Raw genomic sequence first — 16,718 nt, 5'->3', positions numbered from 1 at the left:
AAGTGCGAGCAGGGAATGGTGGAGTAAAAGAGGGATGTGAAGTTCAGATATAGCATCTTTCCTCTCCTTACTCTGGTGAGAAGAAACAACATTGGTAAGTAATAGTCTCTAAGAGAGAAAAGGGCACTACAAAAGGAATCTTCAACATGTATGACTGCTCTGTGGATTGATTTCTCTGTGACCTTTGAAAAGAAAAGCACTTTGCCCATTCACAGGGATGAGATCTTGCCAAAGTCCCCCTTTCACCTATCAACGCCCCTGTTAGAATGTTAGACTTCGTTAGTTAACAAATATATATTTTTAAAATTCACCTGTTAAACTTCATGTTAAGAGATATTCTAAAAGAGTCCACTGACTAGAAATAATAGTAATGGTGATGCAAAAAATGTGTCCTTTGTATGTTGTCTGGCTGAAACACAAAGAACTTTGTAGCATTGTCTCATGTAATTGTTTTTTTTCTTTTTTTTATTTTTAATTTTTTATTGCATTTTAGGTTTTGGGGTACATGTGCAGAACACGCAAGACAGTTGCGTAGGTACACACATGGCAGTGTGTTTTGCTTCCTTTCTCCCCTTCACCCACATTTGGCATTTCTCCCCAGGCTATCCCTCCCCAGCTCCGCCCCCCCGCTGGCCCTCCTCTTTTCCCCCCAATAGACCCCAGTGTTTAGTACTCCCCTCCCTGTGTCCATGTGTTCTCATTTTTCATCACCCGCCTATGAGTGAGAATATGCAGTATTTCATTTTCTGTTCTTGTGTCACTTTGCTGAGAATGATGTTCTCCAGATTCATAAATGTCCCTACAAATAACACAAACTCATCATTTCTGATTGCTGCATAATATTCCATGGTGTATATGTGCCACATTTTCCCAATCCAGTCTATCATCAACGGGCATTTGGGTTGGTTCCAGGTCTTTGCTATTGTAAACAGTGCTGCAATGAACATTCGTGTGCATGTGTCCTTATAGTAGAACGATTTATAGTCCTTTGGATATATACCCAGTAATGGGATTGCTGGGTCAAATGGAATTTCTATTTCTAAGGCCTTGAGGAATCGCCACACTCTCTTCTACAATGGTTGAACTAATTTACACTCCCACCAACAGTGTAAAGGTGTTCCTTTTTCTCCACATCCTCTCCTGCATCTGTTGTCGACAGATTTTTTAATGATCGCCATTCTAACTGGCGTGAGATGGTATCTCAATGTGGTTTTGATTTGCATCTCTCTAATGACCAGTGATGATGAGCATTTTTTCATATGATTGTTGGCCTCATATATGTCTTCTTTTGTAAAGTGTCTGTCCATATCCTTTGCCCACTTTTGAATGGGCTTGTTTGTTTTTTTCCTGTAAATCTGTTTGAGTTCTTTGTAAATTCTGGATATCAGCCCTTTGTCAGATGGGTAAACTGCAAAAATTTTTTCCCATTCTGTTGGTTGCCGATTCACTCTAGTGACTGTTTGTTTTGCCGTGCAGAAGCTGTGGAGTTTGGTTAGGTCCCATTTGTCTATTTTGGCTTTTGTTGCCAATGCTTTTGGTGTTTTGGTCATGAAGTCCTTGCCTACTCCTATGTCCTGGATGGTTTTGCCTAGATTTTCTTCTAGGTTTTTTATGGTGCCAGGTCTTATGTTTAAGTCTTTAATCCATCTGGAGTTAATTTTAGTGTAAGGTGTCAGGAAGGGGTCCAGTTTCTGCTTTCTGCACATGGCTAGCCAGTTTTCCCAACACCATTTATTAAACAGGGAATCCTTTCCCCATTGCTCGTTTTTGTCAGGTTTATCAAAGATTGTATGGTTGTAGATACGTTGTGTTGCCTCCGATACCTCTGTTTTGTTCCATTGTTCTATATCTCTCTTTTGGTACCAGTATCATGCTGTTTTGATTACTGTAGCCTTGTAGTATAGTTTGATATCCAGTAGTGTGATGCCCCCCTCCTGTGTTCTTTTTTCTTAGAATTGACTTGGCTATGTGGGCTCTTTTGGTTCCATATGAAGTTCATGGTGGTTTTTTCCAGTTCTGTGAAGAAAGTCAATGGTAGCTTGATGGGGATAGCGTTGATTCTGTAAATTACTTTGGGCAGTATAGCCATTTTCATGATATTAATTCTTCCTAACCATGAACATGGAATGTTTCTCCATCTGTTTGTGTCCTCTCTTATTTCATTGAGCAGTGGTTTGTAGTTTTCCTTGAAGAGGTCCCTTACGTTCCTTGTGAGTTGTATTCCTAGGTATTTTATTCTTTTTGTAGCAATTGTGAATGGCAGTTCGTTCTTGATTTGGCTCTCTTTAAGTCTGTTATTGGTGTAGAGGAATGTTTGTGATTTTTGCACATTGATTTTATATCCTGAGACTTTGCTGAAGTTGTCTCATGTAATTGTAACACAACAATATTGGGTATAGATAGTACCACTCTCCCATCTTACAGAAAACACATTTCAGCTGAGAAAGGGAAAGTCACTTGGCCCCAGTGGCACCATAGTCAAATGACAGGTAGGATTCCAGCCCAAGCCTGTCTGACTTCCAAACCTTTGCTACATTTTAGAGCAAAATGAAGACAAGCACCCTCCCCACCACCCTAGCTGCCATTTCCTGTGTTGGCAGCACCCAAGCACAGCCACCCCTTGGAATTTGCTCTTCCTTGGTGCTTTGGAACAAGAGGTTGTTACACTCTTGTTTGGGAATGAGAAAAAATCAGAGTGTGTGGTTAGCTGTGGTTCCTGAACAACACCAGAACCTAGCCCCAGGTCCCTATTGCAACTGGAACCAAATAGCTTTCTGTGCTAGGATAGAACTTCTTCAGGCTGTGTCTTCTCCTTCCCTGCTGTGACCTTGGGCACAACATATCTCTTTTTCTCTAGTCTTGAATTTGTAAAATAAGTAGATGGACTGAACACTCTTTGAGATGACCTGCAGATCAAACATTCGAAAGATTGTTTGATCTTAGTGATCCTTAGTGAATTGGCGGGGGCCAAAATTTACAACCTGCAGCCTTCCCTTCTTCACCATGTAAAGAGCCATTCGCCCGTCAATGGTAATGGTAATTTACTGTGTGGCATCTGGCAGGACTCAAAGAGTTAATAAACCCTGAAAAATGGCCAAGAGAAGAGTAGCGTGGCTTCAGCCACGGGAAAATGTGGGCCTTTATTTATGGGATTGTATGTTTGCTTTTTGCAGTGTCTTTCTTCACTGGCACTAAAGGTGCTGTGAGAAAAGTATTAAAGTCAGAACTCTTAACATTGCATAGCTACTCTCTGCCTGGAGACTGAGGAATCAGGTGACTCTAAAATATCCTTAAGAGATATTTCTTGAGGTTCTTGCTTTCTGTTTTTATCATGGGTTAAGTAGAGGTACAACTGGTTGTCTTAACCAGGCCCTTTTTCCAGTGTAACTTAATGATTAAAGTGGTTGGGGTGTGTGTGTGTGTGTGTGTGTGTGTGTGTATTTAGAGAGAAGATCTTGCCCCGTCAACCACGCTGCAGTGCAGTAGCACAATCATAGCTCACTGTAACCCCAAACTCCTAGGCTTGATCCATGCTCCTGCCTTAGTCGCCCAAGCAGCTAGAACAACAGCTGTGCACCACCATGCCCAGATGATTTTTCTTTCTTTGTAGAGATGAAGTCTTATCATGTTGCCCAGGCTGTTCGCGAACTCTTGGGTTCAAGTAATACTTCCACCTCTGCTCCCCAAAATTCTGGGATTAAAGTCATGAGCCAGAGTGACCAGCCAATGCTATATTTAAAGTCTAACTCTCCTGCTTCCTGGCGCTGTGACCCTGAGCAAGTGATGTCACCTCTTTGACCCTCAGTCTCTTTATTGGTATAAAAAAAAATCTAATAGTGCCTGAGCCACCAGAGTGTTGTTAGAATTAAATGAGAGAAGCCAATGTTCGTTAGCCCAGTATCCTGCTCATAGTGAGAACTCAATGAAAGGTAGCTAGTATGATTTTCAGGAGTTCTGCTCAAACTGAAAGAGAGTGCTCTTGGGGTAGCCTTTTTGAATCTAAATAACGTGTGCCAAATGAGTTCAGCATTAGCAACATGAGTCAGATTCCAGGTGGTTCTTTCTTTCTGACCTTTACAAAAACATGGCATTTGGTTTATAGTACACTTCTGTGATGGCTATAGCTTTCATATGTTCATTCATTTCTGTAAGTATTTGCTGATTGGCTACAGTGCAGAAAACAGCAAGTAAACATGTGTGAGTTGCAGCTACTATCTTTTTTCCATGTGGCAAACCTACATGGTTTTCCAGTCCTTACACTGAGCAGTGTTTGAAACTTTGACCCCTAAATCTGTATCCTTGTGCTTATGCTCTTTCTTCAATGGAACAGGAGGTATAGGCTGGCATCTCCTTTGCCTCCCCCAACAGTGCAATGCTCATACAGTGTTCACTTCATTTGTCACTGTAATGGGCAGAGGCAGTCCTGAACCTTGGGCACATGAGTTGCATCCTTTCTGATGACATACTTTCCAGATGAGGTGTGATTTTATGTTTTGATAAGCAAAGTTAAAATGAGAGTGGGATCAAGAAGAGCTTGTTGTATGAAAAGATACAACTGAACATTTTTTAAATGAAGTGATTTAGGTGTTATTTTCATAGTCTGTAGACTCAGAGGGGAAGGACCTTGAATAGTAATTCATTCAGTCTCCTGTCTCAAAACACCTATCTGTGGGATGGTTAGCCAACTGTTGTCAAAAATCCTCAGATCAGAAGAGCCTTGACAACTTGGTAATAAGTTCTAGGATGTGATGGTTCTCTTGGCCTTTCTGTGCTTGTTATTTCTCACCTGCTGTCAGCCAGTCCTGTGGTTGGAAATATGGACTAGTTGGTCAGCATCCCCCATTTCATATTTCATATATACAGAATCTCATCGATCCAGACAGCTTGGAGATAGGAATCACCTAGATGCATAGAACTATGCCCAGACACTGTGTGAGGGCTGTCCCCCTGTCCCATCCATTAGTCCTTGCATAGTGGGCATCTGCTATAGCTCAGGCAGTCCTGGTCATTACCTGATCCCCTTCCAATGCTTTTTCTAAGCCCCAGCATCTTCCAGCCCCACCAAGGAGCTTCCTTCTTGCCAGATCCTGTGTTCATCTCTGACATCCACCTTATTCCTTCTTGGTTCTCTATGGTATATTTAGCAACAAGAAAACCATCTTCTTTTGAATGTCAAGGTCCTTGACAGCCTTGGCAACCCCAGGGATCCCATTCTCTTTAGTTCTCCAGCCCTTTGCATTCAGGCAGACATACCTGGGCAGTTTTCTGGCTTCTCGATACCATGTTCCTCAGTATAAGTGAAAGGACCAATGCAGGGCATCCCCAAAACCAGAGACAGCACACCAAACCCAAATTCATCTGTACTATATCCAATGCTACTGCTTGAGAGAGAGCCCTCGATAGAGGTTAAGAACCGACAGCCCATGTCTTGAGTTTCCTTTCCACCAGATAAATTGGAATGCAAGGATTTCAAGCTCTTAGACCTTAATTAGTGAAAAGTGTTAACACACCATCTGAACAAAGCTCCACTTTTCAACATCCCCTTCAAACCACCTCACAGAAACAAAAGCCTGAATGCTCAAACACTTGGGATGCTGACCTTGGTGCTGCTAAGTAGCAAGCAGAGACGACATTGTCTGAGAGTCTTGCTCAAAGTTGGGAGGATAAACATTCTGTTACACAAAGTAGGGTTGTTTCCCAAGACAAAAATGTTAGAGTCCTATTGGCAAAGTAGGGGGGTTTTTGGCTGCAAATTTCAGGAATTAAACATTCCCTAGAGCAAGAACTGTCAGGTGGGTAATCAATAAATAGCATGTAGTAGGTGATGCACTAAATTTAACTGTTATATCTGTGACACATGTTGATGTAAAAGTCAATGCCTGGCAAAGGACCAGAAATGATTAGATGGAAATTTCCCTCTGAATGGAAGAGCTGAAACTTGTGTTTATTTGATTATCAAAATGACAGCTCCTCTATCATGTCATAGTAGACCTAATAATAAACCTGTTAGATTTGAACATTTCCATGAGCAGCTGCTTTTCTTCATTGGTAAGTTAGAAAAATTAAAAGAAGAGTGTTTGCTATCAGATTAGATACCTTGAGAATTTCCTAATTGCCTTTAGATCTTAACAGTATTAGGTAAATAATATGTGTACTGAGTACTGCATTGTTTTTTTCCATGTCAATTCCATTCAAGTCCCCAAATTTTTAAAAAAAACAAAAACAAAACACTGGAATGGGTAGGTTGCAGCTAGTTCGGATAGTGAAAAGTTTTTTAAGCCATTGAATTTAGAAGCTACTTCATCTACCTTCATTCCATTAGCAATAGATGTCAGTTACACCTCAGATGAATTTTTATCAGTAAGGTTGGTTATAATTTAACTATTTTCATTGTGCTGTAATTGTTTCCAACAGAAATGTAATCATTCATGTCGAAGTCATGTGGGAAGCGCTACATAAAGCATTGTGATTATGCCATTCTGAAAACACCAGTTGTCTCCAGTAATAGTACCTATCTCAATTACTGAGTTTCACTGGGTTGTTGGGACGATTAAATTAGATGATGCATATAAAGTTGTAGGGCAGTGCCTAACTCATAAATGTGGGAGAGTTGTACCTTTTCCAATTCTTCCTCTACAGATTGTTGCCATCTTTTAGGCTGTATATTCTGATGATCACAGTAGATTACTAAATAAATGTTTCCATCAACTCTCTTTTCTCCTCTATATTAAGAGATAGCTTTTTTGGACTATTTGTATATTGCAATGACTATCCCTACAGATAGACTTGTGTTAAGGTCACCCATGTTCATTTGATTACCCTAACACCCTACCCCTATGTTTCTTCACCCTAAGCAAGCAAATTTTACCACTCATGATTCTATATCCTTTAAGTTCAACTCATTTCCTAGAAATAAATATACCTTTGACTCCCAATGCTGTATCTCCCAATTTTCCCCATTTCTGTAAGTGTTATCACTGTCTACCGAGTTGCCCAAACCAGAAACCTGAAAGTTATCCCTGACCCTGCCCTTTCCTCTCCACCCTAGAGAACATCTATCATTTCTTCCTCAAAAAAATACATCTTAAATCCACCAACTTCCCCTACCCAAGCATTCCTGAATGAGTTTCTCATTTCCACTCACACTGTATTCCCATTTGGTCTCTACTCAGCAAAGTAAATTTTTTGAAACAAAAATCAGACTATGTCTTACTCTGACTTGAAACTCCAGTGATTTTTAATCTTGTGTAGAAAAAAACTCCAAACTCCTAATTGTAGCTCATAGCTTTGCTGGCCTGACCCCAGGAAGTGCCTCAGGGAGCCTTCTTCCAACCACTCCAGGCTGTTTGTTTCATAGTACTCATCTCAATGAATAGTCATATATTTATTTTTGTCATCACTGTCAGTTTCTGTCACTGGTCTGTAAGCTCCACGAGGCAGAGACTGTCAATTTTATCACTGTATTCCTAGTACTTTGCATCATTGCTAGAACATAGTAGGTGCTCAATAAATATTTGTTAAATAAACACATGAATTCATTCCAAATCTAATTGAACCCCTTACATTATTTTCTTGTTGGAGTGACATTTTAAAATGTTAAAATTGGTCACTACTAATAGGGATTATCTGTGTGCAAGTCATCAGCCCACTTTTAGAGATTTGGGGGGATACTTCTAGGAATTTCATGCTAAAAGCCTTCTAGAATTATATTACAAAGTCTTTATATAGATCAAACACTGTAGGTTGAATGATGAATATTATTGTTTTTGTATAGATATTTCAAGTTGGGTACCTTCCTGCCATCCTATGCTCTCTATTAAGATTTTCAGAATGACTACTACAAATCATAAGATTAGAGCTCAAATGAAGACAACAATATTTTTACCTCCTAAAGTTAAAAAAATTAAAGCCAAATGTATTAATACATGTGCCTTACATTTCTCTATCAGGAACTACTGAAATTTTTATAGTGGTTTGTGTTTACTAGAAAAACATGTCTGCTACATTTATGAATAGTATAACTGTGAGCATGCTTGGTAACAGTGGTTGAATTAGTATTAGGCTATGTATATTATGTGGTGCTATTTATTAGGCATAAAAAGCATGTTGGTAATTTAACAAAATCACAAAGTTAGTGTGAGAAATAAGAAATACTGAAAAGAAAGAAGTGACACTTGAAATCTGTTTTCATTGTGTTTTCACATTTTGTTCTTCATTCTTAAACTCATTTCCCTCTAAAAAGCAAGACCATTATATTGGGAAATAATGTGTCTTGAAAACCTGAGCCAGCAGCTTATGATCTGAGTGGTAATGACTTCTGTAATCACTAATGAGGCAATGGACATTGCATATCTCAGCACACTCACTGGGGCCAGACTCTTGCCTGTTTTACAAAAAGCTGTCATATCAAATTTTTGTCCCAACTCCATGGGCGCTTTGATTCTTAAACCTTTCTGAGAAACCTAATCTGAAATCAAAGTCAAGTTTCTCAGATGTGGTCAGACAAGGTCACATTTAAAACAGTCCAGTGAATCTGCAGATCAAAGTTGAAAGGTAATGCCTCCCTCCCGAAATTGGCACAGACTTACCTGCTAGCTTACCTTTCAGTTTCTAACGTGCCTTTTTCACCTCTTCCCAATAGACTGGGAGAATGAGAGCTCATCCTCTGGAGAATGGTTGAAGAGTTTTATTCTTAAATGATTTAATTAAGAAATTGAACATAGTTATATTTTGGAAATGCACCTTTATCCCAATCAGTGAATCACAAGGCATTTTGTAGAAGAAATATCTCACTATTTCATAGGAGAACTTCTTAAAATCAGAATTTCATGGTAATTTCAGGTTCATGAGGTTTATTTTTGGCCTCAATTATCAGGATTTACCCACACTCTTGAGTGAGCCAAAATGCCACACAGGATTGCTGCTGTAATGCTATGGACTTTTTTTTTTAATGCCACTTTCCTTCCCTATCGAGCCTTGAGATATTATCCGAACTGGCGCTGTAAAAGAGGGGAATGGTAACTCTTGTTAGGCATTGTCTTAACATCTCATGACACAGGTTTTTTCTCAAACTCCATGTGATTAAAAAACAACAACAACCTTGCCATTGCTTTATATTGCAGTGTTCTGTCTCTTGTGGTCGAGGGCATAAACAACGAAATGTTTACTGCATGGCAAAAGATGGAAGCCTTTTAGAAAGTGATTACTGTAAACACCTGGCTAAGCCACATGGGCACAGAAAGTGCCGAGGAGGAAGATGCCCCAAATGGAAAGCTGGCGCTTGGAGTCAGGTGAGCAATGCTTCTCCTCTACCAACTACTTCCTTACATTTGGCCACACGGCTGACACCAGTATGTTCACTTGTGTTTCTGTGTACTGTTTTGGTTTTACTGAGGAGAGCTCAGGGACTGGGAGGGAAGAATTGTTACCTTGATAGTCAGGATACTAACTAGCTGTGATTCTTATTAGCTATTACCTAGAGAGTCAGGATACTTACTAGCTGTGTGATGTTGGGCTTCAGACTCTGGAGCTCTGGATAATACATATCATTAGGGATGGCTGTGAGGATGAATTCTAAGTGGAAATAGGAGTCAGATGGAGCACAGAGCAGCCCCTCAAAACTTCACGGATGGCACTGCATTATCACCATGTAGAAAACTACTAATTCAGACTGCACTGAAGCTGACTGTGGTCACCTGGCAGAAATGGATTCTCAGTGTATTTTGGAGGTTCTTGAAGAAAGGGCTATTGACAGAAAGTATTAGAAAATACATCTCTGCCTGTTTGCTCATTTACAAAAGGTAAAGGACAGGAGGGAGAGTTCTCTGGTTTTTTTCCAGCTATATGACCTTGGGTAATTTGTTTAACTTTCCTGAGCCTACTACCCAGGGCTCTTCTGAAGATTTCGTGCAATCATCAATACTTTGCAGGGGTCTTGAATCTAGTAGGATCTTAAGAGTAATATTTGGTTTGGATGAATGTGATGTGTGTATGGGATGGAGAAGTGGGTGAGTACCCAAGACACTGATTGCAGTTAGACTCCACTAATTCTAAACACTTCATAACCTAGTCAGGAACCGGGTGTAAGTTTCCCTGTTGAACTTGAAACAGGAACTTTAGAAGCTTCTGTTTAATCTATGAACACTGGATATGTGAACTAAAGCCATTCACATCAAATCCTTGAAATAGATCTGGTAACTCCACACTTGCACATTTTCTTAGTTTGGTTGATGGTGCTAACTTTAATAGGGCTCAACTTCTTTTAAAATGTTTTGTATTTAATGCTGATCCTTCTCTCCACTGATCTGAGTCAATGAGGTTTTACTGCATGTCTGGCATACAGTGGAGAGTCATACAGATGACTCGAGAGAATCGATGAGAAGCTAGGTTCAAGGTTGGCAGACTCTAGAATGGATTCTTCCAGAGCCTAGAATCTTGATTCTTAAGGCCCCAAAGCAGCTATGAACATAGCTACATTAACATGGGGAAGATTTGAGAATCCTCCATTTTAATATGACTAATGGAAAATTCCTCACGAAACCTGAATGTATTCTAAATGCCCTGATCTGGCATCACTGCCCTCCATATCTTCCAGCCATCATTGCCTAGGGCAGTGGCCTCATCCCTCTCAAGGCCTTTATCATAGTGAAACAGAGGTTGGTTGGGGGGGGAGTTGTTTTAATTTAACAGTCAAAAAATCTGTACCCAGCCATAGCTAGTTCCTCCCTTGCCTTCCTTAAGGGATCACATTCAAGGTAGTATTTCATATCAGTCATCCTTAATGTTTTTCTAAGTGATCCTTGTCATCTGTTAACTTCCAGCCCTTTTATTGTTTGGAGCTATTTAATTCATGTGAAAGCTTGCAGCTAGTATTATTTAAGATACCATGCTAATTAGCCTGTCCTCTTGTGGACTTTCATGACCTGTTACTTTTTTCAGTATTCCCTAGCCTCTACTTATCTATTTGTATTTATCTCTGAATATTAAGTTCAGAGCATATAAATGATGCTCATGTTAAAGGCCAATATTCACAAAGGATAATTAAAAGAATATTTTGGTCTTTATTGGTAAACACAGAGTGAGTTTTAATCCAGCATCGAGTGATCTTGATGGGAAGCCAGAAATTGCTTACAAAGCTGGAATGATTAGGTTTAAACCCTGGGGGTTTTTGCCAACATAAGGTAATAGGATTATCAGAATGCCTCCCAAGAAAAAAACTGCACCTGTTCAAAATGATTGCTTGGAAAAGTCAAGTCACCTTTTTAGAAAATGCAAGTAAACACAGTTATATAATGGTCTGTGGCCAGCCTTATAATACCCTGATTTGATTTGTAGAAATAAATTATAAAAGCGGGCAAGACAAAGTACTGCATGGGTAAAATTCAATTTGGGCAATTTAGAAGTGTACCTGAAAATAATAGGACCCAGTGGTTGATGGAGAAAGACGGTCTGCATGATTAAAGATTATTGGCTTCCTAATGATCCGCTAGTAAACAAGAATGTCCCTAAGGCTGTGATATTAAGCAAGAGTAATGACTGTCCACTTGCAGCAATATTTAGAAGATTTTATATCTGGTCTTTCTGTTTTCTGCTGGTAGTTACAGCCTAGTCATCCTGTCTTCAACGTAGGAAAAATAATCGGTGTAATTTCTCATCACATCCAAAGGTCTGATGATAATATGATATATAGAATATTGGGATAGAAACTACTGTAGCCATGCTAATCTTTACAGTCTCTCCCCCAGTATTGATATTTTGAGTTTTAAAGTGGAATATTTCATTTCTGCATCTTCTGACATCTTGAATTTGTAAAGAAAATCAGCTTTTCTTGAAGGAAGGGAATATCCTTACTAAAGTCTCAAAGGGTTTTTCTCTCTCTGAAAAGGTTATGTTTAATTTGTTTAGATATTTTAAATCAAGAACCAAGGAATGCCTATGAACTTTTAAGGCAAAAATCAGTATCAAGGTCTTGGTTCAGACTGACAAATGTGAAGATTCTATATTCCCATGATACAAAAGCATTGCACAGTAAAACTTTTTTTAACTTATCTCTATAGCGTTTTTAAAATAAAGATAAAAAAAGAATAAATTACCAGATTAGAATGAAAGTAACACCAACACATTCATCAATCATGAGTTCATTCAGGCAATTCATTCATCAGTTCTGAGGTGCAGGTTTTTTCACAGTTCAATACCTTTGTGACCATGATGGGCTTCACAAACTATGGAATGTCACAATTTCCTTAACAGACCTTGTTGTCTTTCTTTGTGCTACAAAATATAGTGGTGTGTCTTGCAATCAGTGTTGTCTTACATTCAATGAGATGAGCATTAATTTTTAAAAGATCTTCAGTGCTAATGCTGAAATGGAAACTGGCAAATTGCATTAGGAATCTACCATCCTCTCTTGATTAAGACTTTTCTTATAATTATGATTAGAGCAGCAGAGTTGTGGTGTCATTCTGAAGTGTCCTTCAAGTGTTTAATGGAGAAATGTGGCAAATGTGTAGCTTGTGTTCTTTGAGAAATTAAGGAAGCCAAAAGTTGTCAGTGAGGAGAACTAGAGTCACTTTTGTATTTTATGCTTTCCTTGTATTTTGTTTTTATTTGAAGCATGAGCATTGATATTGAATTGTTTGAAGACAGACTTCTCACCCACACGCTCGTTGATCTAGTACAAAAGACTGCATCATATTAGCACCATATTTAAAACTGGGATCACAAATCCACATTCACAGTAGTTATGCTACATTGTCTAAGACAAATTTTACTTTGTGTTTTTGGTTTTGTTTTTGCTTGAGTTAGGGTGATTATCTCTGTTTTTTATTTATTTATGAGTATCTGCCTAAAAGATTTATTGGGAAGTATCAGAGGTATTTTGTATAAAATCCTTAGCCAAGAGCTAAGCTTTCAACTCGGAGTGATGTTGTACCCTATGGGACATTTGGGAATATCTAGAGACAGTTTTGTTTGTCACAACTTGGGGGAGGAGGGGGACCACAACTAGAATCTAGTGAGTACAAACCAGAGATAATGCTGAACTTTCTACAATGCACAGAACATCCCCCACAAAAAAAGAATCATTTAGTTGAGAAAGCCCAGTATACTAGCATGTACTGTATGGTAGCATAGAGATCCTAGCATATAGTAGGTGCTTAGTAAAAGTTTGTTTATTGTTGTTATTATTAGTACTTATAAAAGTTGCTTTATATAGTTATTTTTCAAACTAATTGCTGCTTTAATGTCATCACCACGATTTCAGCAGTAATACTGGGAGAAAGTATATAAAACTCTTTCTGTGTTTTCAAGTACATATTATGATTTCCTAAACATCAAAAGTTCCATGGAGATTCTTTCCCGCTATGGAAATAAGCATCAAGTTCCCCTTTTAAGTTGGTGAGTTCTGCCTACTAACATTGCACAGTGGGGAGTAGAGAGAGATGAAACATAGCTCCCAGCTCAGTAGTTCAGATGAAAAACTTCTACTCTCAAACCTTCACAAATAGACTGTGATGGTGGGAAGATGGCTGTGGGGGGAACACATTAATAGAGGCCATTGAGATGTTTTTACCTGCAAACTAACTAAAGAGTGTACTGAACACAACAAAAAAAAACCTTAGATTTACACACATATACACATACCACCACCATCACTGCCTCCAGGGTCACACAGAGGTCTTTCTGATGCTGTTTTATTCATGGGGTGTCTGCACAAATCTCTCAGTTCCAATCAAGCCTGGCTGGCTCTGGATGCAAACTGTTGCCTCCCTTGAGACAGCACGGGAAGAAAAGTTGAGCACAGAACACCAACTCTGACACAGTGCACCTCATTGTGAGCAAAGATTACTGTGAATGTATTATTTAGAAAGGCAAGTTTGTACCTTGCTGTGAGCATTTAAGTCATGTAGAAATTTCAGAATGTGTTATTTCAAACCTGGCTTTGACATTATGAAAATCAGAAGCCATAATGACCTACTGTATAATGGAACCTTCCTCTGTCTTAATTTGTCTTTTGAAAAATTATCAAACATTGTAGAAAGTGATTTTTTAAATGTTGGATACTTATGGCTCTTAGTACCATGCCTTCATTGAACCATAAGTAATTTATTCAATAACAATAACATCAAAAAGAGGTTTTATTTAATTAGTAGCCTGAAGAGTTTTATACATTCTAAAAGTCTTTAGAAATGTTTTCATTTCTCTTTAGGTTATTAAAACATTATAAGATTTTGCATATTTTTGAGCCCTATACCAAACTCCAATTTGTTTATAATATTCTTCCTGTATTTCCATTTGGATATATTTTTCTGGAAATGTGCTCTTTTATGTTTAAGACCTTGAATTGAAATAGTCAAAAGACTTTTTGGTTTTTGTTTGTTGATGATGATGATGATGATAATGTTTGAACATTTCTGTCATTTATGGGGTAACTCTACATATTACAGTTCATTCTTTTCTGGTGTAATCAATAGAAAATATTATTCGTGTAGCTCTAATAGCATTAAATGGCCATTCTCTGTAGATATGATCATCATTTGTGTTCAGAAACCCTCCCATTACACCCAGGACATAATGACTTTAAAAGTCCGGTTTCTTGTGGGTCACAAATTCATTCAATCCAATTAATACAATTGAACCCAAACAATAGTAGCTATGTTGATCCAAAAAGTTTTCTTCTTTTCAACTAGCTTCGATGTGAACATATGGTCCTCCTCTCCAGCATAGATTTATCTGAAACAATATGATTTCCCAAGCTACCTTCTAAATATCATTACCTGTTTTCTTAAAATCTAAAATGGAAGAAAATTAACATTCAGCAGAATCCATTTGGGTATGATTCTCGATAGTAAATTTTCATTACTAGCCTCAGAGAAAGTTGAATGCTGCTACAGGTTAATTGGAAAATAATTTTTTTCAAGTTTGAAAGAGCATAATTCTATTCTTTAAGAAGAATTCCTCTTAGGAATGTGGCTTTAATGTATGTTAAGCTTGTTTTCTCAACACCAGACCAATAAAAGGAGGCTGAGCTATCACAAAAATTTGAAAACAATTTTTAATAGCTAAGTGTAATAATATGCCATTCTTTCCAAATGTTGCCTTTAGTTTCTGACTGTCAAAACCTTAATTAAGAAAATAATTCTTGGGCTGGCCATAATTGAGATTATGAAACCTAGCAATGAGGAAACCATTAAAGGTTAATTTAGAGGAAAGTTAATTGCAGATTTAATATGGTGTTTTGCTACTTAGTCAACAAAATGTTCAACATGATTAAAAATATTTTTCAAGGGCCGAAAACATTAAACTCAAGGAAATGGTTTTTCCTGTCAGCTTTTTATTCTTCATATATTCATCTGAGGTTGTAAATAGATACAAATTCTTTAGTGAATTCCATGGTTAAAAAATATTACTTATCTCCAGGAATAGGAACAAGACAAGGAAGAGACTGGAGAAAAAAATTCTACTTATAAAGTCCTAAAACATTCAGTGGTTTGCTCTCCTTGGGTTATATTTTTAATCTGCCTAGAAATTCTTCCTGTACAACACTGTCTCTCCAGTTCTCATGAATCTCAAGTCCTCCAGGATAGAAATCATTGCAACTTTTCATTTCTCATGGCAGCACTATTTCTAGGTTGTGCTAAATGTTTCATAATGATTTCTATCAACCTCTTCAGTCCTTCAAGAATTTCATTAACTTGAGGGATTCCTCCAAACTTGAGCAGTTTCCTCACTCTCTAGCGTGGATAAGATAAGCAGTGAGTTTCCAGGTTTAAGACATGATCTGGGATACCTTTCATTGCAAATTAGAAAGCGATGTGATAGCTATGAAAGTCATTGGATTAGGAGTGCATTCCCCTCCTCTGTGACCCTCGACACCCCCCGCCCCCCAAAAATAAATGAGCCGAAGCTCCCACTTACATCCTCTGTCTTCTTAGTGCTCTGTGTCCTGTGGCCGAGGCGTACAGCAGAGGCATGTGGGCTGTCAGATTGGAACACACAAAATAGTCAGAGAGACCGAGTGCAACCCGTACACCAGACCGGAGTCGGAACGCGACTGCCAAGGCCCACGGTGTCCTCTCTATACTTGGAGGGCAGAGGAATGGCAAGAAGTAAGTAGAGCCACAAAGGGGTACCTGTCAGGCATTGTTTACGTGCGCGCCCCTTGCTATAATCACATCCTGTCCCTATAAAGCCAGAGAGGTCATCCAGCACCGTTACAGTGCTGGCTCTTTCCCAAAAGGTTCACTGTCAGGTTTGAGCGTTCGCTCCAGCAAAGGTGGGAGAACTTTTTGTTTAAGCAATTCCCAAGTCTGTCTGTGTTCCTGAATGTTCTGAGTCTGGCTGCCTCCAAAAAAAAAACAAGGCCATGGGCCAAATGCATACAGATAACTTTCGCAGAAGGAGTGGGAGATAGAAGGAATATTTAAATATGTGTCTCCAGAGTTTAAATAGTGTCTGTATTCGTTTAAATAGCCACAGCGCAGACTTCAGGTAGAACCTACTCTGTATTTTTTCTCTTTCTATGACTTTGGCTGTCAGGTAGAAGATGGGCAATCATGTGCAACCTTGATTAATTAGTGAAAGATTTCTAACATTCAAAAGAGAAAAAAGGATGGTATCTGAAGAAACTGCTCTGTTGATGGTCAATGCAGTAATGGACAAGACTTGCTGTTTTCCTGGCTTCAAGTTAATGTTTGTTTAAAGAAAACACTGTGTCCGTG

General features: G+C 38.6%; 1 protein-coding gene and 1 long non-coding RNA gene across 10 annotated transcripts in view; one reads left to right on the top strand and one right to left on the bottom strand.

The window, feature by feature from the left end:
* ADAMTS9 (ADAM metallopeptidase with thrombospondin type 1 motif 9) overlaps positions 1 to 16,718 on the top strand; it is a 170,608-nt gene that overhangs the window by 115,297 nt on the left and 38,593 nt on the right. For 5 of the 9 annotated variants that reach the window (XR_013527414.1, XM_078351404.1, XM_054245843.2 and 2 more), the window contains one exon: positions 9,123 to 9,290. Coding sequence is in view for 7 of the 9 variants with exons in the window: in XM_078351404.1 (XP_078207530.1) it covers positions 9,123 to 9,290 (168 nt within the window). In the remaining 2 variants the exon portion in view is untranslated. Of the gene's footprint in view, positions 1 to 9,122; positions 9,291 to 15,932; positions 16,107 to 16,718 lie in introns of all 9 variants that reach the window. The other 4 variants (XR_013527413.1, XM_035276037.3, XM_002807595.7 and 1 more) reach the window with 1 other exon arrangement.
* On the bottom strand, positions 2,231 to 16,004 carry LOC144579556 (uncharacterized). The gene is made up of 2 exons (XR_013527419.1): positions 15,916 to 16,004; positions 2,231 to 8,691 (listed from the first exon to the last, which is right to left on the bottom strand). It is a non-coding gene; the product is annotated as an uncharacterized LOC144579556 (long non-coding RNA).

The sequence above is a fragment of the Callithrix jacchus genome, chromosome 15, assembly GCF_049354715.1.
Source record: "Callithrix jacchus isolate 240 chromosome 15, calJac240_pri, whole genome shotgun sequence".
In the NCBI taxonomy this organism is placed as follows: domain Eukaryota; kingdom Metazoa; phylum Chordata; class Mammalia; order Primates; family Cebidae; genus Callithrix; species Callithrix jacchus.
Note: the sequence above shows the minus strand (reverse complement) of the source record. Positions and strands in the feature narration are given on the sequence as shown.